General features: G+C 44.8%; 1 protein-coding gene and 1 long non-coding RNA gene across 14 annotated transcripts in view; one reads left to right on the top strand and one right to left on the bottom strand.

Moving 5' to 3' along the window:
- Positions 1–12,199, top strand: part of SVIL (supervillin) — a 99,172-nt gene extending 86,973 nt beyond the window's left edge. For all 13 annotated transcript variants that reach the window (XM_053359095.1, XM_053359091.1, XM_053359098.1 and 10 more), the window contains 9 exons: positions 784–935; positions 1,648–1,753; positions 3,087–3,294; positions 4,259–4,392; positions 4,985–5,140; positions 6,093–6,236; positions 9,603–9,724; positions 10,887–11,042; positions 11,153–12,199. In XM_053359095.1, the coding sequence (XP_053215070.1) occupies positions 784–935; positions 1,648–1,753; positions 3,087–3,294; positions 4,259–4,392; positions 4,985–5,140; positions 6,093–6,236; positions 9,603–9,724; positions 10,887–11,042; positions 11,153–11,239 (1,265 nt within the window). In that variant the 3' untranslated portion in view covers positions 11,240–12,199. The remainder of the gene's footprint in view (positions 1–783; positions 936–1,647; positions 1,754–3,086; positions 3,295–4,258; positions 4,393–4,984; positions 5,141–6,092; positions 6,237–9,602; positions 9,725–10,886; positions 11,043–11,152) is intronic.
- LOC128398262 (uncharacterized) overlaps positions 9,719–26,256 on the bottom strand; it is a 33,829-nt gene continuing 17,291 nt past the window's right edge. Inside the window, exons 2-6 of the long non-coding RNA XR_008327080.1 lie at positions 24,317–24,418; positions 21,970–22,252; positions 14,298–14,351; positions 12,601–12,701; positions 9,719–10,212 (exon numbers count right to left, since the gene is read on the bottom strand). This is a non-coding gene — a long non-coding RNA (uncharacterized LOC128398262). The remainder of the gene's footprint in view (positions 10,213–12,600; positions 12,702–14,297; positions 14,352–21,969; positions 22,253–24,316; positions 24,419–26,256) is intronic.

Raw genomic sequence — 26,256 nt, 5'->3', positions numbered from 1 at the left:
TGCTGTTGAGGAGGAGGGCAGGATGTATCACACATCCCTTTATGGTCTTTTTTTTAATTTCAGGAGGTAAATGTTTATCACCCTTTTACATTTGACTAGGTTTTTTTTTAATCTTAGTACGCCGTTTCTGAATGATGCTTAATTATACAGCAGAATGGCTAAAACATAGTTATTGGTTGTTTGCTACACCTCCTGGGTGAGCTCTTCATTCATGCAAAGAAGCCACGTATCATTTATGAAAACAGATACCAGTATACCATATCAACAATTTAATTTTTTCTCTACATACCTCTGCACTATGGGAGGAGCCCTTTGAATATTACCTTTTTAAAAATAAGTTTTACTCAAGTGAATTGCACTGTGCACATTTTGCCTGCACAGAATTCCAATGGTGCTCAATAATACTGAACGCTCACCCCCACCCCCACGAAATATATAGCTGTCAAAGACTGTTAAAGTATGGGAAATGGTATAGAGCACTTGTTTTAAGGTGGTCGCATGATGAGGTTGCAAAATATCACACACATACTGCAGTTGTCTTCATTTTTGCCAAGCAATGCCGTTTACTTTGAGAAGTATAAAACTGCTTTGAGAAGTATAAAACTGCTGGCCAATATGCAGTCTTCCTGCATGTATTTTTTTCTGCCAGATCAATTTTTCCCAGCAGTTCTTTGCAGGAACACTTTTATATGCTTTCGTCCTAATGTTTGTGAGCCCTAAAAATGAGTTCTGCATTGGGCGTGTACTCCTCAGGTTATAGCCTCTTTTGACTTTGCTTTGCAGTTGGGAGCAGACAGAAGGGGGACCTACAAACCAGGGTTGTTGGCAAAGAGAAATGTGTGTACTTCTTCTGGCAAGGGAGGCACTCCACTGTCAGTGAGAAAGGGACATCTGCACTGATGACCGTGGAGCTGGATGAAGAGAGAGGTGCTCAGGTAAGCAAAGCATGGGGCTGTCAAGTTCTTTTGCTTTCAGGACGATGTAGACCAGAGGTGGGGTAACTCTAAGTCAGGGCCCAACGTGGCCCTCCAGGTCTCTCTATCTGGCCCTTGGATCTCTCCTAAGGCCACTCCCCTAGCTGGCTCTGCTTCACACTGTGTTTTTGCCTGGCTAGTGTAACCTTGTCTTCTGGTAGTCCCTGTTGCTTTTCTGGATGGAGGGGGCTTCTCTACAGACATGAAATTTACATCAGTTGCTCTGCCTGCTTTTGCCTCTGCCTCTATCCATCACAGGCATGTGGTCCTTGGTTGGAAGGCTGCCCAGAGGGTAATGCAGTGCTCGGAATGACAAAGGTTTCCCAGTAGATTCTGCCAAATTAATGCAATTGAAAAGGCTCTGCTTTTTGTAACCTCCTTCCATGCCTCCGGTCCTATCAGACGATCAAAAGCATGGTTGAGGAACCTGTAGCCCTCCAGGTGTTACTGCACTCCTTTTGGCCTCAGGCAGCATGTATAGCAGGAGTTGTGGTCCGACAATATGTGGATAGCCACATGTTCTCCACCTTTGTCCTAAGGACATAGGGAGGTTCATAAGACACCTGGCATAATTTTTGACCCCAGCCATTTATCAAATTAATTATATAATATTTCGCATTGCCCTGAATGAAACTTAACCTGTTGTAATGCTAGGATCATGTTCTCTTTTCAGGTTCAAGTTCTTCAAGGAAAAGAGCCGCCATGTTTCCTTCAGTGTTTTCAAGGTGGAATGATCGTTCATACGGGCAGAAGGGAAGAGGAAGAAGAAAACACACAGAGTAAATAGCCTCCTGATACCAATTTTTCTGCTGTGACAGGAGGGAGAGTTGAACTGTGTGAATGCTTTTACCTCAATTCACTCTGTTGATCATCTAAGGCAGCACAGTAACATTTTATTTTACCAGCATTTGTCTTGAATGCCAGGGAAGCAAACTAGTAAAAGTGAAGGCAAGTATATTTAAGCCCCACATAACTGGGATTATGCATGGGGGTTCCAGATCTGAGACAGCCATTTGCCAAGCAGGATAAACCATGTCTCCTCTCTTTGGAAATGAAGCACCACATCACACAGAGAAGATAAAAACAATACATTTAATACATTGATATACTGTCTTTCTGCCAAAGCATTTGAAGCAGTTTATAGTTTGCAAGACACGTATAAAAGGCATGATACGGGGGGGGGGGACAGGAAGAGGAAAATAAATCAAGTCCCATCTTTCTAAATGATCAGGTGGAATGGCTGTTGATTGAGGTAGTTGAAGGAAGGAAGGAAAGAAAGAAGGGATCAAATCCAGGCTAATGAAGTGGGCCCTCAAATAGTCAAGTGGAAAGACTACTGATAGAAAAGTTGACATCCATTCTTTTCTCACTATACTAACTCAAGCCACACTGTGTTTCACTGGTGTGGGCCGACAGTGGCTACATTCACACATAACACTTGGACTTGGTTTGTTTTAGCAGTGGCTTCTCAACTCAGAGCTGAGCAGACAAGCCCTTATTTTCTCCAAAGCTTTTTTTGTTTTTCCAGCTGCTCATGCTTTTGAATCTTGGCATAGGTCTGGGGTGGGATGGCCAAATAAACCATGGTTAAAGAAGGCCACTGGGTTCAGGCATGTCTTCCAACCAAAGTTAGAACAACAAAGCATGATTTTACATCATGGTTTGCTGACAGAAAACAAATCATGGCTACGTTGCTGGGCTGGGTTTGCCACATACCAGCAAACCACAGTTTGGTTCAGCAAACCATCACTTAGCATTATGTCTTTGCTTCCTCCAGCAACATTCATAATAAAGAGGGGGTAAAATGAAGTAAAAACCATCATAAATAAGAAGAAAAACTGAGTTTTAGTGAAGTGTTTTAAGTGACCATCTTTTCTGACCCTGATAGTTTGTTCAGACTTTGCGAGTGATCGACAGTGGAGATCAACACAGGCACATTCCAGGTGTTGGCTGCAGGTGTGAGCAGCACTGGCTCAGCACATCTGTCACTCACCAAAGCCTTGGTCTTCAAGCACTTCAGGGCTTTTCGTTTGCCTGTCCCAATGCATAGCTTAACTTGGAAGTAGCCTTAGCAGTTGTATAATAAAGTTGTGTTATCCATGCCCATTGCAGGCGATTGGCGATTGTACTGTGTACGAGGGGAGCTTTCCCTCGAAGGAAACCTGCTTGAAGTAGCCTGCCACTGTAGCAGCCTGAGGTCCAGGACATCAATGCTTGTTCTAAATATCAACAAAGCCCTCATTTACTTGTGGCACGGCTGCAAAGCCCAGCCACACACCAAAGAAGTTGGAAGAACAGCAGCCAATAAAATAAAAGAACAGTAAGTAACCAAACTATTCTTTTGAATACCTATCCACATTGTCTGTCCAAAGTTTGTGTGGAAGACCCCTGAAAATGAGTGAGAAATGACTGGGGGGGGGGCAAAATTGAGGTTTATTACTTTTATTGCACATATATTCCACCCACCCTTCCAGTAGCTCAAGGTGACATACATGGTTCTTGCGTTTTCGTCTCACAACACCTCTGCAAGGGAGGTTAGGCTGGGCAGTGGTGACTACCCCAAGTTCACCCAGTGAGTTTCATGGGGGAGTGAGGATTGGAACCTGGATCTTCCTAATCTAGCACTCTAACGACTAAGCCACATTGCCTTTATAACGTGCACACTGGGCATTGTATAAAGAAGGTGGCTAAAGTGAAGCTTTTGTCCTCATCCCTCAGTACTAGAACTCAGGGTCATCAGTGAAATGTATCGGTAGCACATTCCAGAGAGATGGAAAACGGCACATCACATCTTAACACGGCACATAAATTTATTTATTTTTTGAATTTGCTGCCACTGACTAGGGTGGCTTTAGATAAATGGGTGTCAGTGGCAAGTAGCCACGATGGCTATGCTGAGTGTGTTCAATTCCAGCTGCTGGAGGGCAGCTGCAAGGGGAGAACTATTGTCTGGGCTTCCTGGAGGCACCTGATTGGCTTCTGAGAGAACCAGGAGGTTGAATTAGGGGCCCCTTTGGACTGATTCAGCAGAGCTCTTCTCAAGTTGGGAAAACACTTTCAGGATGCTTGAGTGAGCCAGTGCCAAGGATGTCGGTTTATGAGAACAGTTGAGTCAGAGGAAACAAGAGGTGATGAGGCTTGGCAAGTGCCTGTTACCTGGCATTGTTCTCAGCTCTCTTTTTTTGGCAAAGTGTCTATGAGCATGTCTGACTTGGTCAGAATCATGCTGCAGCACAAATTCACAACACGAACAGTGGTTCTGATGGATTAATATTGCATTTCAGGTGCCCTCTGGAAGCAGGACTGCACAGCAGTAGCAAGGTGACGATACACGAATGCGACGAAGGGTCAGAGCCATTGGGATTCTGGGATGCCTTAGGGAGGAGAGACCGGAAAGCCTATGATTGCATGTTGCAAGGTAAGGAATGATTGGTTTTCCTGTGGCGCTTTGATAAGATACCCCAGAACTCACAAATACTTGTCTAAAACAGGAGTGAGAAATCTGTGGCCCTCCCTTACCATTGGTCATGCTGGCTGGGGCTGGTGGGAGTTGTGGTCTACAGGCTCCCCACCCCTGGTGTAAAGCTATGGGGTCATCTCTGGTGAACATGAACTCCATGGCAATACAGTGCCAGGAAATGTTCAGGGGTGCTGGCTATCATCTGGAAGAAGGCATTCTCTGTGGCAGCTCCTAGATTCTGGAATTCCCTCCCCATCTGGCACCTTCATTATATAGTTCCCATCATATACTGAAGTAATACTTCTTTATGCTGGCTTTTGACACCTCAGATGTGTTTTCAGGACCCACCCTACGGCTGTAATATTTTTAAAAGTTTTTAATATTGAATTTTAGATTGTTGAAGCCCACCTTGGGGCCTGATGGGGTAGCTGATAAATCAGATGATAAAACTAATAAGTCACAAGACTCATACAAAACAACAACCCTAAAAATGGGTAAAATGGCTTCTGAAATATTAATTATACGTCTTTTCATTGCTTTTTCAAAAAAGATCCTGGGAAGTTCAACTTCACGCCCCGCTTGTTCATCCTTGGTAGTTCGTCTGGAGAGTTCTTAGCCACTGAATACATCTATCCTGCAAGAGACCCCACTGTGGTGAATTCTATGCCATTCCTCCAGGAAGACCTCTACACAGCTCCCCAGCCAGGCAAGTGAATGTGGCAGGGGACAATATGGACCCCAATCTGAAGCTTCACTTGTCTGCTGCCTTAGGAAGTCTCCGGCCTCTAGGAAGATGCCTTTGCTCAGGAATACTGCTAACTCTGAACGTGCCAGATTTCAGTTACTTGATTATGTTCTTCCTCCCAAAAGTTGCAAAAAAAAAACCCAAAACACAGAAGAGGGGTGATGATGATTCTTATATTTTAGTAATTCATATGATGCTTAATCACAGTCATCTCTTAAGTGATGTACAGAAGACCCAGTGCAGTAAGACTAAGAATGAGTTAAAACTATAAAAACCAGATTTCGGTTGTAAACCTGCTGGAACAAAAAAGTCCTTGGTAAGCACTAGAGGTTCAACAGGGGGCCTGTCTGACCTCCACTGGGATTCCCACAAAATTGGGCCCACAGTACTGAACGCATGACTCCCGATGGAGATGAGCTGTGCATCCAAGCCATGGGAGACCATGCTCAAGCAGGGATATAAGGGATCAGATGGCCCCTGAGGCATCCTGGTTCCAAGCTGCTGAAGGCCTTATAAATTAATACACTCTAGCACTCTGAATCACTAAAACTAAGATAATGCACTCCAGCAACACATGGTGCAAATTAGAAGTAGTATATAAGCAGCAGTAGCCTCCCTGCAGTAAGAATGCAAAGTGCTTTGCCATTTTCATCTTGTTTGTCTCATAAAAAGCACTGTGAGGAGATGCTGATGGCAGTTTTAGTGCCATTTTTATATGGAAAACTCAGAGAGTGGCATAATGTGTTTGCTGCAGAAGTAGGAACTCGACCCAAATCAGTGTGTCAGGTTCTGGTACAACACCAGGCTTTTTATTATGTATGAAATGGGTGTGCTGAAGATACGGTACACCCTCTCTCTCACACACACAAGCGTGCAACGTTTAGAACCTTTGTCTTTTATTTAACCTGTGCAGCCCTCTTCCTTGTTGACAATCACCATGAAGTGTACCTCTGGCAAGGCTGGTGGCCTGTGGAAAATAAAATAGCCGGATCAGCCCGAATCCGCTGGGCCTCGGACAGGAAATGTGCCATGGAGACCGTCCTCCAATATTGCAAAGGTAATAACAGATTCGGGAGCATTTGTGTTGGGATGTGCATCTCATACAAAGTCAATGCTTGTTGGCAGAGGAGGCCCAGAAAGAGCGTGGAAGTGCATAGACCCCTGTGCTGAGATTCCCCATCCCTCTCATTCTGCTGTGGCTTTCCCTGTCCTCATCTCCAGCAGCCAGTGATGTGGAGCTTGGACAGGAGGAAAACACATGTCAGAATGGCACAGGGTAGGTTTCAACACATGTTATGGTTGTGGGGGTGGAGGACAGACACTGGTTTGTTGTTTTTGGCTGAAGCACCATGTTTCCTCTAATACTGAGTTCACAGCACACTTCCAGCTAGTGCATCCCAGACGTTGGCTTGGGCCCAAGTATGACTTGGGTCTCTTGGAGCTTGATTATACCAAGTTTGATCCTAGGGCAGGATGACATTTATTTATATGTTAAATGTTTATAGACTCCCCCACTCCCTTTCAAATAGAATACCAGGCTGCTATACAACAAAATTTATTAGTACAATAAAGTATAAAACACTGTTTGAAAAATGAAAATAGTCATTAAAATCACAGGCTCATCTTGAAAAAATTTAAGCAGCTGGCATAAGGTCTTCAAGAGACATATGAAAATTGGTAGTGAATATGCTTTCTGAATCTTCACCAGAAGAGTATTTACTCCACACTAAATGCCTAGTTGAAGGTGGCCAGGATTCTGCAGCTGCCCTCCTCCAAATGATCTCAGCTACTGAGCTGGGATAAAAGGGCTCAGATGGCCCTTTGAGGTATCCTGGAACCAAGTTGTTCAGTGCTACCTGGCCTGGTAGCAGATGCTGTTGGCTGTCTGCCCTGAGTAGCTCCTGCATTGTACACCTTGGTAGCTCTTTGTCGATATCTGTAGCTCCTGAACGAAGGTGCTACATGCCCTGCATCATTTTTGCACTCCCACAACTCTCCTTTTTAAGGCAGATCACCAAGGATTTGCAACTAGAAGGTGGATATGTGTGGCTTGCCTAAAGTGGGGGTGGGGGCAGTTAGCCCCGTGGGAGTGTTTTTCTCCCTTCCCCTGCCTATCATTGCTCTAAGGTAAAGTTCCCCAACATTTCCATGGCTCTCATCTGTTATAAGGAGAATTCAGCTGCCTGATCGGGCATTCCCATCACTAAAAAAAGCTTGGGGTCTAGGTAATCATTATTTAAATCAATTATTTTAATTCATTAATAAAATATTACTTTACAAGCAGCTTGCTGCAGTTAACGAGCAGACTTTCTGCAAACCTTGCGATAGCTACAGCGAACCTAATTGCGTTTAACTGTTTCTAAGAGTCACCTCAACCTTTTCTGCTTAAATATAGTGACCTATAAAGTCAGAATCAGAATGTTCAAGGAAATTAAAATGTTCTGCTTCTTAATCTCTCTGGATGTCCTGTGCCTGAAGTATTTTGATGGACACTTAATGAGGAGACGCAGGATTAGAGTCCACTAACGAAGTTGACACTATATCTCTCCTGGTTTAAATAAGGATTATGAGTGATTCTCTCCTGGGGGGGGGGGACCCAGTTGGTGTTAACAGCTGCCATTGAGAATTCATGCTTTGTTTCAGCAGATGCAGATATAAGACTAAATTACATCTTGTAATCTAGGGTGTGTTATTGCCCTTTTGTTAACGTCTTGCCTTGATGAGTTCGCTTTCCTTCCACTGTTCCTGAGCCCATGTGCATCTGTACCTAACCATCTATCTAGTTCGCTTTATGTATTTGATGCAGTTAGGCTCCTGTCTATAAAAATATTATGCTGTGATTTAGTTGCTTTGTCTTCAAAGTGCTATAAAAAAACCCCAGTATGATTACTTTTCCAGTTTGGTGCGAATCTCACAATAGAAATGTATTGAATATATACTGTACTTTCCATTTGGAATGATTTTCATATATACTCCATTGGCTCGAGACAGACTGGCATATTTGCAGAGTGTGGACTTTTATCAAACAGTTGCTGTTGCATCACTGCCAAATTCAAGCAGCTTCCACTGTTGTAGTTAGAACATTGGAAGACTTTTAACTGCACACGTGCAGATTAAACTGCACTGTAGGTATGAGGTGCTGCTTACACAAAGGTAAGCACTGCCATATTTTCAAAAAGGCACTTGGAGAACTTCCACTAATCATTTTCTAGCTTCAGCATGTGGGTCTGATGCTTATATGCTGGGAAATTTGTAGGAGAGAGGCTGTGATAATACATGGACTTCTCCAACAATCCATCATAGTCAGTTTAAGTGATATTGTTGCCACTAGTTTCTGCAGATAGCTTTTCCTATGCTGTGTTGAGGTCAGGCATCCACACCGAATATTTGCAGCTATTATCTGCAGCTATATGCAATGGATAAAAATCATTGGGCTGTACCCAGTGTAGACTCATTAGAATTAATGGGTATGGGTAACTGAGATCCATTAATTTCAAAAGGTCTGGTTAATAGAACTTAGTTGGAAAAAACCCATTTGTCTTGGCAGTAACATCCATTTTCCTTCCTCAAGCACTTGAGGGTAGAATCAAGAGGTCTCAATTCTGGGCACAAGTAGACCCAGGCCTGTGTAGCTCCAGCAAGCCTACTGCATCATATGCTTTCAGACCAAGTTGTCTGAAGCAAACTATGGTTAAGCCTCTCTTAGCAAGGTTAGGAAAGGCCTCAGCCATTCCAAGTAGGAAATACTGGGATCAGTCAACTAGTGTTCTGTCTTGTTATAAAAGGCAACTGCTTTTATTGATTTATTTCAGTTTGTTTATGTTCTGTTTTTCAACATAGCAACTTAATTCAATTAACTTAAAAAAATTGCAACATTAATTGTGTGGGTGTTTGTAAACACACATGCACACATATATAAAGGATTAGTGGTAATATAGCAGGTGAAATTTACACTCTGCTAAGACCAGAATAAATGCACTTTTCATTAAAACAGAATATATCGAAGACCAAAAAAGCCACCACCCTGTGCAATAAAAAGGTTTTCAGAACCCATCTAAAAGCAGTGAGAAGGATCTCCCAAGTGCAGGGGTGGGAGTTGCAGGCCAGCATCCTTCTGGAATGCCCAGGTTTTCTGCCGCACCAACTTTGCACCTAAGGATGGAATTCTGCAATTGAGAAGGCCTCATCGCTAGGGCCCACAAAAGGAATATCCATGAAAGACATAAGACTGAGACAGGTTCCTATGAGCTAAGGAGAGCCTTAAAACATGGTCCTGGGTAATCTGGACACTTTGTTTGAAAGGTTTACAACACAAAGCTTTTTTTTCCCCCAGATAAGTGGAAAATTCACAAAAGTCTAGAAGAAGGTGGCAAGGTATTCTATATTATATTCTATATTTATTTTGATTTCTTTTTATGTATAGGAAAAAATGTGAAGAAACCTCCGAAATCTTACCTAATTCACGCTGGTCTCGAACCTCTGACCTTCACCAATATGTTTCCAAGCTGGGAACACAGAGAGGACATTGCGGAGATCACAGAAATGGTAAATCAACCTTTCTCATTATCTTTCTCCGTTTTCCACTGCGCTGTTGGCAATGTGGCTGTGGTGGTGTTCTGGGAAGCAGCGAAAGCCAGGGGATTACCATGGAGAGGCAGCTTCAAGCATTTGAGGGGGGAGAAGAACCAGCGTGGGTGGATTTTGACTGAGATTTTATCATCTACTCATAAAGCTTCCAGGATGCAAGGAGATGTTTTATGTCCGAAGAACTGAGAGGTCTGGCTAAAATATTTGTTTTTGCTGAGCTGATTGAGTAACAGAGGCCTGGGTATTCCTTATCTCACTCAGAAAACCTGCCAAGGCTTGCAACGGTTGGAGCTTCCTTTCCAAAACAGAGCACATCATTTTTGTCTGAAATGCAAAGCCTTACACAAAACTTGAAGTGGCAATGTGGGGACTTTCTTGGTAATTAAGAACCTTCCCTCAAGAGAGCCACCTCTTTTGGCTGGTTCGTTCTAAATCGGCTGCCATATCTGTAAAAGAAGTAAACAAAGCTCCTTGGGTAAAATGTACATTTCACAGACCTGCTTTTTCAGATGAAACAGTGGCTCTATTGTGACTACAAAGTGCGAGTAAACTAACATTTGCTTCTCCACCCACTTCTGCTTCTGGCACCACCCATCCACTGACCGTGGCATGAAAAATAAAAACAATATTGCTAAACTACTGTGTTTACTCGAATCTAATGCTCACCTTTTTTGGTCAAATTATGTTGCGGGATTTAAGGTGCGCATTAGATTCGATGGCACATTTACATTTGCCAGCAAATACTTTTTTTATTTGTTTCAAGGTTCTGAAAAATTGTGGTGCACATTAGTTTTGATGGCGCATTAGGCTCAAGTAAATACAGTAGTTAATTGAAAAAGGAATCAAAAAGTGTCTTGGCCACTTGACTTCCAGCCACCATGGAAGGCAAGGAGGGAGGGAGACTGTATGCAAGCCCAAAGCTTGCCCTGGTTTCTTCATTTAATGCCAAGCCATAGGAAATGAGGTTGTTATTCTAAGTATATACAAACATAATTCCTTTCAGATTGAAGAGCCGGTGTGGGGGGAATTTGTTTATCACCTGACTTCTCCGTAGAGAACATTTGGCTGCTTATCTCTTTCTGAACCACTTGAAATTTCTAAATCTTTTCCTCCCCTCTAGGACGCTGAAGCTTCTAACCAGATAATCCTTGTGGAAGATGTGTTGGCCAAACTATGCAAGAAGCTGTACCCATTGGCCGAACTTTTAGCAAGGCCCCTCCCAGAGGGAGTGGATCCACTAAATCTTGAAATCTACCTTTCAGATGAAGATTTTGAGGTAAATGGGAATACACATCTCACAGATCTCTATAACTACTCTTTACATTGCTATTCTTCTTCTTTTTTACACTTCTTAATGCTTACCCTTCAACAATCCTTTTAATGCAGGCTGGATTGCAGATGACAAGAGAGGAATACAACACACTGCCTTCCTGGAAACAGGTGAACCTCAAAAAGGCAAAAGGACTCTTCTAAGTAACCTGGCCATGTTGCAGTTAAGGGCTAAAGCTGGAGTGGGATCTTTTGTCATTTTCAGCACCTCGTGGACAAAGAGCAGCAGCGTGGCCAACTTGTGCTCACCCCCACCCCACCCCCCTTTCACCAAGCCAACAAGATACCGCCGGAAGGCTGTAGATTACTGCCTCTTCTTAAATCACGTCATATTGTAAATGTGGGAGAGAACTCTTTTGCAGGCTCTTTTGTTTGGGGAGGTAAGGCAATTTGACAGCTGATGAATTGTGTTCTCCCTTGTACTTTAGCAGCAGTTTCTCAGGCTGCTGCTGCAGCAGCAATGGCGGATCTTTTTAGCTGCGCTACACTACTTGCCATTTGGGTTTTGAAGACGTTCTCTTTGTAAAGTGTTATTTTGTTTAAAGCTGTGGATTTTCAAAAAGAATTTATATTTATATAAAACACATAGGACAAGGATGTATTTAACAATGCAATGTGTATTACTCACTTTCAAGACTTCAGTCAAGAAGGACTTTCAGAAAAGTAGCTCGGCGGCGCAGTTGCTTGGTCTGAATTAGTTAAACTACCAATTATGTTTTTACTCTCTCTTTGTGTCTTCCCACCCCTCTATTTCTGAATGGTTTCTCTTTTTAATAGGCAACAAATTGGTCTCAATGCTGCTTCAGGTGCTAAACTGAACAAAGCGTCATCACACGAGTTTCTTGAGAAACTCTCCAAATCCAACTTTGATATACTTTGTTATCCCAAAAATGTATAGTGCCTTGTTTTTTTTCTGTGTACAGTTTATATACAAAAAAGATCGGTCTGCTTTTTGAAGATGGCTCTGAAAAGTCTCCTATGCTCTACTTTTATAATAGTAGAAATAAAAGAACATCTCAGTTTCTAATAACTTGTTGTAAAGATAAACTGTCTTTTATGACAAAGACTCAAAGCAAAGCTTCAGAATAAACTCTTAGCAATGCACACAGACTTGTTCTTCTTCTCCCACGTAACCGATTCTGTCGGAAAATACCTCATTTCAGTAAAACACACAGAAAATATTTGCATTGTGCTGTGAACAAAGAGCGGAAATTTTCTTATTCAGAAAATTAGTATTTCCTGTGATCTAATGTCCTATAAAATGTTGTGTACAAGCAACCAAGGTTCTCCACTGAGTTCCCTGCTCATGAAATAATGGTGCTGCATAATCAGAGCCTCTGGATAAAGGTATTGTCATTTTTATATTTTTCTGTATTACCAGACATTAAGTCTGAGGTCTTCAACCATCTGAACCACTCATGCTAATGGGTCCATCAGTATAGGACCAGTTGATAAACAGTTGCCATTTGTAGGAAAGAGGAGACAGAAGAAATGGATATACTTACTGAAATATACCTTCAAGATGCAGATTGGCAGCAGCTCCTTTCCTGAATTCACCTACAATAGCAAGCATTGCTGAGAAATGCAGCCTCATTGCTTCTTTTCCCTATGAGTGAAACAGAACAAAAATTATCACACTTTGATTAAACTGTAGTAAGACAAATGATAGCCAGATAAAATAATTTGGCTCATGGATCACTGCTCTAGATCTTAGCTGACTTCGTAATCTCTGGCTTATATCAGACCTGCTAAAATATAGTAAGTTTCAAGGCTTTTGCTCAGAAATCATGTGGTGGTGTGTTTTTTCCCCTGGCACTGAATTAAATTCTGATTTCAACAAAGGATGCAAAGCCATATCTGGTTACTGTTTTAGGTAGCTATCTATTCACTTTGAATTACCACAACATATTCAAAAGATTTCCTCCCTTTTATGTGTCTTTCAAAGAGATGCAGTACAATGTTTTCCCTGCCTGTAAACCCGGGGAAAGCATTTCAGTAGACTTAACAGTTCACAATTACCTTTACAGGAGGAAAATCTTCAAGCCATTGTTGCTAAGTGACATGATGATCTCTTCAGATGCTGTTCTTAACCTGACCAAATCAAATGCAATCAAGCACATTGAACAGACTGAATTGAGTGGCCTTGTTGTAACCTGACGTGTGACTTAGCCCACAAAACCAAAGTCCTTAAGACTTCTGCATAAGTAGTGTGCAGAGATGTCAACAAACACAGCTTTAAAAAAAGGAAGCAACTGCAAATTATATACTGTACTTCCATGACATATGTGAGCATCAGTTTGAGTTCCAAGTCCTGTATGCAAACCTGCTTTATGTGGGGACCTGCCTATGCTAGATGAAAACTAGTAATTGCTTGCTATGAGAGGACTGACTCATAATTTATTTATTTCCTTTATATTGATACCCATAGCAGAAGTTTCTAAACTGTTCAGATTATAAGAACAACACTGAAGTATAAAATAATGGACACTGTAATGGGTTGATTCTAAAAATGAACATAATCAAAACCGAATTTAAAAAACAAAGAGCCAGACTGTGAAACATTAAGTTCTTTAAAAAGCCTGGATGAATTCAGTGTTCTTCCACCTGGTGCCAAAAGGTAATAAAGTAAGAATGTAAGGAATGTGGCAATATGGGGGGGAATTCACAATCTGAAAGCCTCCAGTGGATTGGAAACCCCAGAACACATTTATGCAATTCATTGGAGTTTTATTACATAAAAGGTAAAGGTACCCCTGCCCGTACTGGCCAGTCGTGTCCGACTCTAGGGTTGTGCACTCATCTCGCTGAAGAGGCCGGGAGCCAGCGCTGTCCAGAGACACTTCTGGGTCACGTGGCCAGCGTGACGAAGCTGCTCTGGCGAGCCTGCACCAGCGCCGCACACAGAAACGCCGTTTACCTTCCCGCTATAAAGCGGTACCTATTTATCTACTTGCACTTGGGGGTGCTTTTGAACTGCTAGGTGGGCAAGAGCTGGGACCAAAACGACGGGCGCTCACCCCGCCGCGGGGATTCGAACCGCCAACCTTGCGATCAGCAAGTCCTAGGCACTGAGGTTTTACCCACAGTGCCATATACTATTATAAATAATGCATAGAACTGCCTACCTTTTACCATTGCATTAAATCTGGACACCATGCTGGTGCTTTTTGTAAATAATCTTATTTATACTGTTATTACTCACCTGTGCATCCCCCTGTAGTTTTGGGCTTGTTCATGTTCTTTTCTCATGGCAGTGCTATATAGAACAAGAAGAGATCATGAAAATGATGGCAAGCAAACCTCCCTGGAAAAACCATTCCCTACCAGGGGTGCCACTACCAGAAAGGCCCTGCCTAACCTATTTATTTGGCAGAGCCACTCAGAAAAGAGCCACCAAAGATCTTTAGGTTTGGGCAGGTGCACACAGGAGAAGACGCTCCGTTGGGTAACTTGATCACAAGCCATTTCAGGCTTTCAAGACTGAAACCAGCACTTTAAATTGGATCCAAATGCAGGGAGCCAGTGCAGCCTGCAAAGGAGAGGTGTAAAGATGGTCTTATACCAGTCCCAGTTAATGTTTTTGCCGCCCTCTTCAGGACTGGCTGCAGTTTGTTTTCAAAGGCAGATCCACAATACAACACATTGCAATTGTCTAAAATGTTCTACAAAATGGGTACACTTTTCACACATGTAAAGAGCACAGCTCCGCAATTTCAGGAAGTCCAGGTTTCTGTGAAGGGAGCTATTTGTCTGTGGCAGAGAATGTTGTGACTCATTGAAAACCAATAAACTAAAAGTGATCACATATGTGCATAGGGCATGCAGTATATACCCTGACCCCAGAGAAGAAAAACTATTGGCTTTTTTAGTTTAGTTTTACAAAAGGCCATGCAGGAATTAGCGGGGGGTGGGGGGTCACAGTATTTTGCAGAACTCAAATGCAAAATCCAGTCAAATGACTGCAGGATCCCATCAGTGTTTGTGTGTGTGGACACACAGTGGGGCATCCAATCATGTGAGGCTCCCACCACCACCTGAAGTTAGAAGTCCAGATTAGTGCAGTTCAAAAAGTTACTCCTGTTCTCCCCCTGCACACACCCACACACCATTATTTATCAATGAATGAGAAAAGAAACAGCAATTGAAAATGGTCAAAGGTAGATCATTTTCTTGTGAAATTCCCATCATGGGTTGCAGGGTTTTTGTCATGATTACTTTCAAGGTGTCCGAGCAGCATTTGTGGGGTCCCTTTCATTCTACAAATCATCTCTCTGCACTCTGCAGCCCTCCTGGGTGCCTTGCGCTTCCATTAAAGGTCAGGGAAAGACATTGTGCAGCATCTCCTCCCTTGAGGCTGCTTTTCAGATCAGGAAATGTGGGCAGCCAGGGAGGCTGCAGAGAGGAAAGGGAAAGGTGCCATTCTTAGCACTTCTGCAAGGTAAGCTATCAAAAGTCTAAACAAATTCTAAAGCGTTCTGAAAATGAGGCAGAAAAATGGAAGTCTCTTTTGCAGAGGAAGAAAGGGACAGATCTGTGGTATAGACTCACCATCTCATCTGGTTTTTCTTAGAGCTGGTTTAGCAACACCAGTCAACCAACCTAAGAGTTGGCTAGGGCAATGTTGGTGTTGCCACAATCATTTCAATACTTCACACTTTGGGTGAGGAACTTCTGTTCCTCCAGGTGATGTTGCACTTCCAGTTCCCATCAGCCCTGGTTAACATGGCCAAGGGTCAGGGATAATGGGCACTGAAACCCAAAAACACATGGGATGGGCACAGATTCCACTTCCCAGCATTACACAGAATGAATGAAGTGGGTGAACTCAAGAGCTGTGCACCACTTCAGGCTGTGTATGAGGAGGGGAGGGGTGTTGTGTTCTTGCCTATTCCCCCACATTAAAAGCTGGCTTGCAGCAAACCAGAATATTGGAGAGAGGTCCTTGCTAAATTGCCTTTTGCTATATCCCGTTCCCACCTGCTATTCTGGCCCTTTCACACTCTCATCTATTAAGTGATGTGCTTATGTCTGCTCAACTCTCTTTGGAAATGTCAAAACTATTTTTCAGCACCACTCAGTTTCCAGGAACACTGATCTAAATTACACCCATATTCCTGGCTTGTCAGAGCCTTATCTGAGCTGCTGCATGAGCGACGTGCTATTGTCTCTTCTGTCAAACCTTGCAGGCTGACATTGCCAGCTCTCCTGTTACTTTGCCTGGTGCCATGGTGCAGACAGAGCAATGCCCTCTGAGCTAAGGGAAGGCACTCTGGGCCGGGCGCCAGGAAACCATGGGCTGTTAAATCTGTCTGTTTTCCCTAAGGGTATAATTTAGCTGCTCCTTTCCTGCCAAAACCTGGCCATAAAATGGTGAAAGTACTCGACGTGTCACCCCCAACCTGCCAACGGAGCTGGGAATTGGATCCAAAACATTTTTCTTTCTCTCATTCCCTCTTAAAATGCAGTCGGGTGGAATTGGGATGCGGATATCAGGGCTGCGACTGGTTTCTTTTGGGTCTCTTTAATGAGCCCTTGCTCTTTTGGGTGTACTTCTCCAGGCTGAGACCACCTGAGAGAAAAGTCACAGGATCTGATTCCCTCATTATTATCAATTGCATTATGATCTCAAAAAGGGGAGTACGGAGGGGGTTTATCCCATATTGTCCTCAAAACAGGCCCGCGAGATCAGGAGTGAACATGCAGTAGACCAGTGGTACCAAAATGTATGGGAAACTGCCATACTAGAAAAGTTAACCAACAAACAAATTAGCATGGGGACAAGCAAAGGAAGCCATCTTCACCCCAGTGTGGTTTCCCTTTATCACATAACACAGCACAACAGGACAATGACCTATGCCCGCAACAGCATATAAATCAATACAGTGGTACCTCTGAATGCGAACGAGATCTGTTCTGGAGCCCCATTCGCATCCTGAAGCAAACATAACACGCAACTGCACATCTGTGCGTGCGTGGGTTGCGTTTCGCCGCTTCCACACATGCGCACGACATCATTTTGAGCATCTGCGCATGCACGAGCGGCGAAACCCGGAAGTAACGCACTCCATTACTTCTGGGTCGCCGTGGAGCACAACCCGAAAATATTGATCCTGAAGCTCCTTCAACCCAAGGTATGACTGTATGGCTAATCTGACCCAACAACCAACCCACCCCCTCAAATACACATGCAAAGCAGCCACACTTCTGCAACCAGCATAAACAAAGGACCAATCCACAGGATGCTGATACAAACCCCTACACTAACACTATGCAACAGAATGAAAGAACAACACCTCCCCATCTCCCCCCCCCCTGAACTTTTCTCCACTTATCTGTCTGTTTTGTAACGGAAGAACATCTTTAATAGAAACTAATTAAAATAAACAGACCCACAAGACAGAATCACTGGATTTTAGAGTTGGGAGGGTCTTTGGCAGTCATCTGTCCCAACCTTCAGTGCAGGAATCCACAGCACTGCTGATAGGGGGGCATTCAGGCTCTGTGAAGGCAAGACAGCCTGCCCCAGTGTCAAATGGCCCTTTTTACCAATGGGACATTTCTCCTAATGGAATCAAAACTACGTAGATATGGAGAATCTAGTCTCCATGATTATAGTGACCGTTACGGCATCCTCCTACTATGACATTATGAGTGTTAAGAGGCAAAAGTCTGGCTTTGGGTGGTCAATTTACTGGGCCTCAATAAAAAATGTCAATAGTATGCTGGAATGGGAGACCCTCCAGTCCAGGTGATGGAACTTGGAAAAGTGGATTGAACCCTGGCACACAGTAAAAAGCTGCCATTTAATGTAACATACATTTTCAAACGCCTGGCGCATTTCAGCAGAACAAAGCAAATGTCTAAGTGCTGATGATATGAGGCCGCCTAAAATTTTCTGTTGCCTAAATGTTGAGCCTACTGTTGAATTCCTACCTCGAAAATGTGCTGTTTTGTCAAAATACCTTTTGCTGTGATTAGATCGGGCTATGGAATTTAATCAGCGCTAATTTCCACAGTGGGAAATATTTCTGGTTGATTACTGCGATATCGCAAGCGGCGAGGAAAGCCATTGTGCCTCCCGGTTTTATAGCCCATCCTAGGCAGGGGTGACTTACAGTGAAGAAATGCATTGGCACTCCAATGCCATAAATTAGATGTTGTTTTTATAATAATGTAGCTGGAGCTGGCAACATTTTATCATAAGTGCTTCAATTCCTGTGGAAAATCGTTGTGCGCTGTACGCTTGATGATGAATTGAGCATCATGTTGGGAGAGCCGGGCCGGGGCAGGAGAAGAGAAGGGAAGAAATTAATCCGGCTGATTTTATTTACCGGGTGCTTGTGTGATATTTCACCTCCTAACTCAGATGTCTTTTGTCAGGCCTGCCCTCTGCAATTCATTCAAGAAATGAGGTTTTGCTCCAGTAATATCTGGACTAAATCTCCCTTTTCTGCATTACTCTTTTCCTGGCCCAGTCTAGATCCTGGCTGCTAAATTGGGCATTGAAGGGTCAGCTTAAAACACCTGCTGGAAAACCCTTCACTGCTTTTGAGTATCTAAGAAGGCTGCTGCTTGGGTCCCAAGTGCATCATGGGATACCAAATGTGAGGAAAGGTCATCAGAAGAGCTAAGAAGGAAGAAGAAACCAAGCCCTATGAGGAGCAGTTGAAGGAGCTGGGCATGTTTAGCCTGGAAAAGAGGAGACTGAGAGGAGATACGATAGGCCATCTTCAAATATCTAAAGCACTGTCACATGGAAGAGGGAACAAGCTCGTTTCTCCAGAGGTTGGGGCCTGAACCAATGGCTTCAAGTTACAAGAAAGGAGTCCAGAAGAACTTTCTGACAGTGAGAGCCGTTTGACAGTGGAATGGACTCCCTTGGGAAGTTGTGGACTCTCATTCCTTGGGGGATTTTAAGCAGAGGTTGGGTGTCCATCTGTCATGGATGCTTTAAACCTGCATCCATTGCAGGGGGGCCCTTGTGGTCCCTTCCAACTCTACAGTTCTATGATTCTTGGAGGGTTAGTTTATGATCCTTGTGGTGCAGGGCTGGGGGATCTGGAACCTGCCAGATGTTGCTGGACAACAGCTCCGATCACCATCCCTGACCATTGGCCATACTGGCTGCTGGGACGCATGGGGGTTGGAGTCCAGCTGCGTTTGGAGACCCACAGGCCCCCATCCCTCTTGTGATGGGACCGCCATGGCACCAGGTGCACCCACCTTGCTTAGTCAGGTGTTCAATCAGAAACCCAGTCTGGAATGGAAAAAAAATTGATGGTGGGGGTGATCTGTTTACAATGGAGAGTATGGATACCAGGAATCCAGTTAAGCACCTGTGGGTCAGTGGAGCACTGTGATGTGGTCGCAATCACACATTAACAAATTCAGTAACACACTTCCTCTCCCAGTGAAATCTGGAACCCAAGAGATGCTGCTGGCTACGAATGTTTCTGTCTGGCCTCAGAATGTGAACAATCTCACTCGCTCTCCCCCAAATGGGTGAAGCACACAGGTGCTTGACCCTTCTGCTCCTTCCCAGTACAGACAACTTCATCAATGGAAAGCCTGCACTCTGGTTTCTCGCCTTCTCCTTTTTTATGTTAAGATGATGAATTGCTATAATCTTTTTTCTTCCCCTTTGCGTCCTTGTCCTCCTCCTCCTTTCCTCACGGTGTTGTCTTCTCAGACTGTGAGCCTGATATAATTACTGCGCAGTATGTCTGAGGCTCTTTGTAAACCATAAAGGATACATTTATGATAATGATTATACGGCAGGGAGGGGAAACCTGCTGGAATCCGAATCCCATCACCCCCAGGGACTCGCCCAAAGGTCATGGATGATAGGAGTTTTAGTCCAACAACATCTGAAGGGTCCCCATTGCTATCTTAGGGAAAAGGTTGGGGGAAGAGGGAAAATGGAAGGCAGGCTCCCCATGTCCTCACACTAGGGCTGCCTTCACCAACCTGGTTACCTCCAGATGTTGCTGGACTACAATTCCCATCATCCTTGATTTTTGGCCATGCTGGCTGTGGCTGATGAGAGTTGGCGTCTAGCAATATCAGGAGGGCACCTGCAGCCTAGTTCAATATTGTTTACATATCAGTGGCTATATTGTCAGTGGCTCCTTGGATTAGGGTCATTTTATTTTTATTTGTTTCATAAAATTTACATGCCACTTAATTGCAAAAAAACAAAAAACCTCAAAGCAGATTTCCAAAAGATAATACAATAAAATGAAGAGGGAAATTATTTGCCCTACCTGAGGTTAGTAGGGATTGGATTTGGGGTTTCCTGCATGCCATGTTTGTACACATTGGCCATGTGGCTGGGTTGAAGGGAACTGTAATCTGAAGGGCACCTTGTTGGAGAAGATTCCCCTAGCGGCTTGCTTCATGTTGCCACATTTGGCTTAGTAATATTCTGGCCTTTCTGATTTGGGGGACAATGAAGGCATTCAAAGAAACAACTTAAACCTTTTCCTTCTTCCATGTTCGGGCCAAAGGGGGTTGATACACATTCGCAACGTGCAAAGAGTTGTTTTATACCTGAGGTTTTCCAGTAAAGAAGGTGGTACCAGAGCGGTGTAGTGGTCCGAGTGTGAAACTAGGACCTGAGAAACCAGGGTTCAAATCCCAAAGCAGCCATGAAGCTGACTGGGTGACCTTGGGCCAGTCGCTGCCTCTCAGCCTGACCTACCTCACAGGGTTGTTGTGGGGTTTAAATGGAGAAAGGAAGAACCACATTCACCACTTTAAGCTCCTTGGAGAAAAAGGTGGGGTAGGAATGCAACTGAATGAATAAATGGCCAGCTCAGATTGCTCACACAGAAAGTTCTCCTGACTTGGCCTTTCTATTTGCCTCCTATGTTCCAAAGATCCATCCTTCAAACCCAGAGATTGTCCCTCTGAAGGCCCTGGGGAGGAAGGTGAATTCTGCCAGAGAATGGCAATGGCGGACAACTTGCACTCACGGCATTTTGATGAGGTATAGCCCTAAAGGCACAATTCAGGGCACAATAAAGCAAGTGGTTTACTTGAGGATGGGAATGCAAAAAAACAGGACTGTGGTCCCTGGTAAAGAAGAACCACAAAGTATATGCAGCAGCCTCTTCTGGGCTGCATATTTTACTATTTCAGGGCTCAGCAAACTTTCTCAGCAGAGGGCCGGTCCACTGTCTCTCAGACCTTGTGGGGGGTTGGACTATATGGGGGGGGGTGAACGAATTCCTATGCCCCACAAATAACCCAGAGATGCATTTTAAATAAAAGCACACATTCTACTCTTGTAAAAACACCAGGCAGGCCCCACAAATAACCCAGAGATGCATTTTAAATAAAAGGACACATTCTACTCATGTAAAAACACCAGGCAGGCCCCACAAATAACCCAGAGATGCATTTTAAATAAAAGCATGCATTCTACTCATGTGAAAACACCAGGCAAGCCCCACAAATAACCCAGAGATGCATTTTAAATAAAAGGGCACATTCTACTCATGTAAAAACACGCTGATTCCCGGACCATCCGTGGGCCAGATTTAGAAGGCGATTGGGCCGGATTCCGCCCCCAGGCCTTAGTTTGCCTACCCATGTACTATTTCCAGCAATGCACTTAAAGTAAATTTTCAGCTTTTAGGGTGAGCTCTTATCTTTACTGCATCTGACTAACTCTGCGGCATGCCACTTAGAAACTAAGGCGTTAATTGGTATATAAACTGTGGGAAAGAAATGTATAAAGAAATATATTTCTAATGACCAAGTTTTTTCCATCACTTTTCTTTGCCTAAGCACGTTCTGTCCCTGTCTCTCTCTCTCTCACACACACACATATATATATGTGGAACTGTATGCGATATAAATATAAAAAGTACCTGCAAAAGAGGCCTCAGGCCACGCGCGTTGTTTTCCCGGTTCTCTCCTAGGGAAGAGTCACCAGCTGGCCGGCCGCTTGCGGAAATGAGCTGCGTGGCTGAGCGTCCGAGCGATGTCCAGCAGAGGGCGCCTCAGGCCAATTAAGGGCCCGGCCTCGACCTTCTCGGCCGGATCTGCGACTGCCAGCCCGGCCCCTTTTGGAAGCAGAGCCCGGGCTCGCTGGTGAGACGCCAGCGAGGAGGAGGAGGAGGCTGATCTCACGCAACCCCTCGCGTTTCCTCCCTAGGAAAAAAATGCGCAAGCGGTGCGCGTGGCGGGAGTCAAACTCGCAGCGCATTGAGCAACATGAAAGGGATCTTGGAAGGAAGCCACGTGGAGGCTGAGGACGCAGGCCGGATCCAGCCCGTGTGCTCGCTTGTGGGCATCGCTCAGGGAGCTGCCGGCGCCGCCGCTTGTGACCCAGTTGGCACCGCGGCTCATCGCCTACGAGCCGGTGTCTCCAAGGGGCAGCGAGGGGCTCCGCGCCTCGGGCTGTTTTTGCACGACTGCAGTGCTCGGGGCACGCGATCGGGACCGCACCTGGTGCGCACGAGTCGAGACACTAGAACAAACCCACCACAATTGGCACGGTGACCCACAAGCCCTCCCAGCTGTTCCCTGCTAGACTTTTCAACTGCGAAAGCGGACCCTGGTGGCCAGATAATGAATGGCTGCTTCCTAACACAGCCGGCGCTCGAGCCATTTTGCAAGGTGTGAGAAGCCTGCTGGGGCCCGCAGGGGCTGACCCTGATTGCTGCAAGATCCTTCATAGAATCAGAGAGTTGGAAGGGATCCTGAGGATCAGCTAGTTACACCCCCTGCAAATAAGCGTGTCACAGCTAAAGAATCCCTGGAAGATACAGGGCACCGTGTGAAGTGTCAACAGTGGAAGTCCCTAAGCCCAGCGCTCGGGTCCAGGAGACAAATGCGGCCTCTCATGTTTCTGTTAAGTCCTTGGCATTCTCCCCAGGCTATACCCCTCACTGCCCCTGCTTTGCGAAATTTTTGCATGGCTTTGATGTGGTCTTCTGCAAACGCCTCTTGCCTGACAGACAGAGAGGGTTGTCTGAACAAAACTCGCCCACAGTACAAAAGTAAAAATTACATTCATTGCTCCACCCACTTTTGCCCCTGGGTGAGCATGCCCCGAAATGCAGAACACACAACAATGCATTGTATCGGAGAGAGAAACTTGTAAAAAAATTGGTGAGTGAGAGAAAAAATGTCATACAAAAATGTGCCTATTAAGAGAAATGGGATTTCCATGGGATCTTTTTCTAAAAGATCACATACTCATGCAGAAATATGGGAAGCTCAACTGAAGCTTGGGAAACTGAAAGGAACCACAACTGACAGATTCTCTCCTCTCCAGGCAGCAATAATAATAACAATAATAATTTTGTAATATTTTCATTAGTTGTACTCCGCCCATCTGACGGGGTTAGTATCATCTATGCTGCAAGTGGGAGGTGGGCGGGGGAGGAGCCTTCCTCCCACAGCTCTCAAGATCTGCAGCTCAAGACCCCCTTCTCCACCTCCCCATTTCTTCTCTTGCAATTTGGGTGTGAAGGTTGGCTGGCAAAACTGTTGTGCAAATTTCTGTAAACTAGCTCTGAACTGAAACTCTGCATTACGAGAGGCCTTTTCCCAGCACTCAATTAATTCCACGTCCACCTCCGTGTGTTGTTAAAGGGAATTTGGGAACCAGCAACAGAAAGCGAAGCAGGGCTCATTAACTTCAGGAAGCCATAAGGATGCTGGCAGCTTTGACACTGACTTCATCCTCCTAACAGAGTGGGCTGCAGGCCTCACTGGGGCAGTTCCCTCCCCCCCCCCACCCCATTTGTTTCCAAGTCCTGCTTATAGCAACCTTCCAAGCACCTGTGAGAAGGCGGCATGGTTCATAGATGGCATGCAAGCAGACATGCTTGCCCTTGGTGCATTTTTAGCTGTTGCCCCTGTCAAAGAGCCCTAAGAGCAGGGTTTTTCATGTGTGGCTTAAAAACCCAGATCCGAAGCTTTAGAGCGCTGTAGTCTGGGGAAATCGCATCCCATGAAACCTGAGCGCTGGGGAGAGAGGGGAGTCTATTACTCGGGATATTGATGCGCATCAATAATTCAGCGCCCGAATCCTTTCTCCGAATGCCTCTTTCCAAATCGCTGCCAGGCACAGCCAGCTGACGTCAACCCAAACGGCGTCCGCACCTGGCTTCGCGTCTGACAAGCATCTCAACGTTCAGGAGCATGGCTTTGCATTCCGAGTCCTGCCTTCACGGTGCCCAGTGAGATGGGCTGCTGAGAGCTTACCTGCTCACCAAGGTGAATCCCTTGGGCACGGAGCTCACGCTGGGACTGTGGGCAGAAGGTAGGTCTGGATCTACTGGATGCAACGGGAACCCCGTAAAGGAGCTAGGAAACAGAGTAAAAAGCAGTGGGGAAGGTGGGAGAGATATTTATTAAGAATTTAAGAGAAGCCTGCTGCATCAGGCCTAAGTCCCATCTAGCGTGACATTCTGTTCTTTTACAAAGGGCCGACCAGTTGCCTGCGTTGAAGCCCAAAACAGGGTCCTGAGCACAAGAGCACCCTCCCCTCCCAGCAGTATGGATTCCCGTGGTTTAGAATATAGCAGCAGCCTCCCAACACTACTGTTAAAATGCCCGCAAAAATAGCAGCATCTTAACCTGGCACCTGCATTCAGGACTCTCCAGCTGTGGAACTTCATTCCTCTAGAAATCAAATCAGATCAGATCTGATCTCCAGTATTTCCTGGAAGTGATGAGCCCTTGTTATCTCCAGGCAAGCATTCTGTGGCTACGGATGAACAGAAGCTTCTTATACTGGCTGATTATAAAATAATCAGTGGTGTTGTTGTTGTTTTAAAAAAATTAAATTAAAATCCCACCTTGTCCATAGATGGGCCACCTGGGAGCAAACTAGTCACGAATATTCCAAAAGGCAATTATGTGTTTGTCATAATTGGTTACAGCGTTTATACTATTTTTGGTAGTTGTTTCAGGTCACTTTTGTGAGGAAAGCAAATAAGAAGGAGGAGGCTGCAATACTATGTACGCTTTGCTGGGGGTAAATCTCATTTAACTAAACGGGACTCACTTCCGCCTAGATATGCATAGGCTTGCATTGTTAGAATTTATTTATATAGTGCTTTAGACTGTTCAGAGCACTTCCCTTGTACAATCTCAGTCCTTACAACAACCCTGTGAGGTGGGTCACTTTCTTGTCCCCATAGTGCAGATGGTGTGAGAGAGACAGGCTTCAGGGCAAGCCCACCCCCTGAGTTCATTGCTGTCGTTGAAATTCGAACTGGGACTCTCCTGCCTTTCTCACAATTAGCGTTTGCCCTCATGAATGTATAATTCAAGGCTGGAAGGCAGGTCACTATTTGGGAATGGATGGGAATTGGCAAAGCAAGGCTTTGCTTGCTGGCAAGCCAGAAGCAGTAACACATATACCTTACACTAGAGTAGAGGAGCTCGTGCATAGAATCACAGAATTGTAGCGTACTGTCATCTAGTTCAACCCCCTGCAATGCAGGGATCTTTTTGCCCAACCTGGGGCTCGAACCCACAACCCTGAGATCCAGAGTCTTGTGCTCTTCCGAATGAGCTATCCCAGGGCTCATTGGCCATGCAAAGTCATCTGCAGGAAAGTTGCTGTTACCTGATGCTATACTACTTGAGTAAGCGGAGCCAGAGATAAGTTTGCTCATACTTGAGAGCCCACAGCCAACGCCAGCGCCACTGGGTAGGAATTTCCTTTTCTCCTCATGTCACAGCATTACACAATTGGACAGGAACTGGGTGGAGGGAGCAGGTATTTCCCTTCTCAGAGGCCTGGGGTGCCAGTCTCAACAGCCATGGGAAGAGTTCCTGCAGAAGGGATACCTCGGGCGTGGCATGCAGCAAAAGGTAATTTCCTGCCATTCGTCTCCCTTGTGTTCCTTATTCTTGGACAGCAGTTTTAAAGCACACAGATTTCAAGGAAAGGCCCCAGCAGCAGAACACAGGCTTTGCATGCAGACTGCATGCATTTCTTAGGTACGTCTGGAAGAGACCCCTCTCTGAGCTGTTGCCAGCCAGTGTCAACAGTACTAGGCCAGATAAACTGGGTATTTTGCCAAGGCAATTTGTTATGTATACCTGTGGTTGCCATGTGAAACCTTTGTTTTTTTCAGAAAGCTTTTGTGACTGGTCAAAGCTGCTTTGAGTGCGCGGCTTTATTTTGGCCT

Source organism: Podarcis raffonei, chromosome 12 (assembly GCF_027172205.1).
Source record: "Podarcis raffonei isolate rPodRaf1 chromosome 12, rPodRaf1.pri, whole genome shotgun sequence".
In the NCBI taxonomy this organism is placed as follows: Eukaryota; Metazoa; Chordata; class Lepidosauria; order Squamata; family Lacertidae; genus Podarcis; species Podarcis raffonei.
The sequence above is the reverse complement of the archived record's forward strand: the minus strand, read 5'-3'. Positions and strand labels throughout refer to the sequence as shown.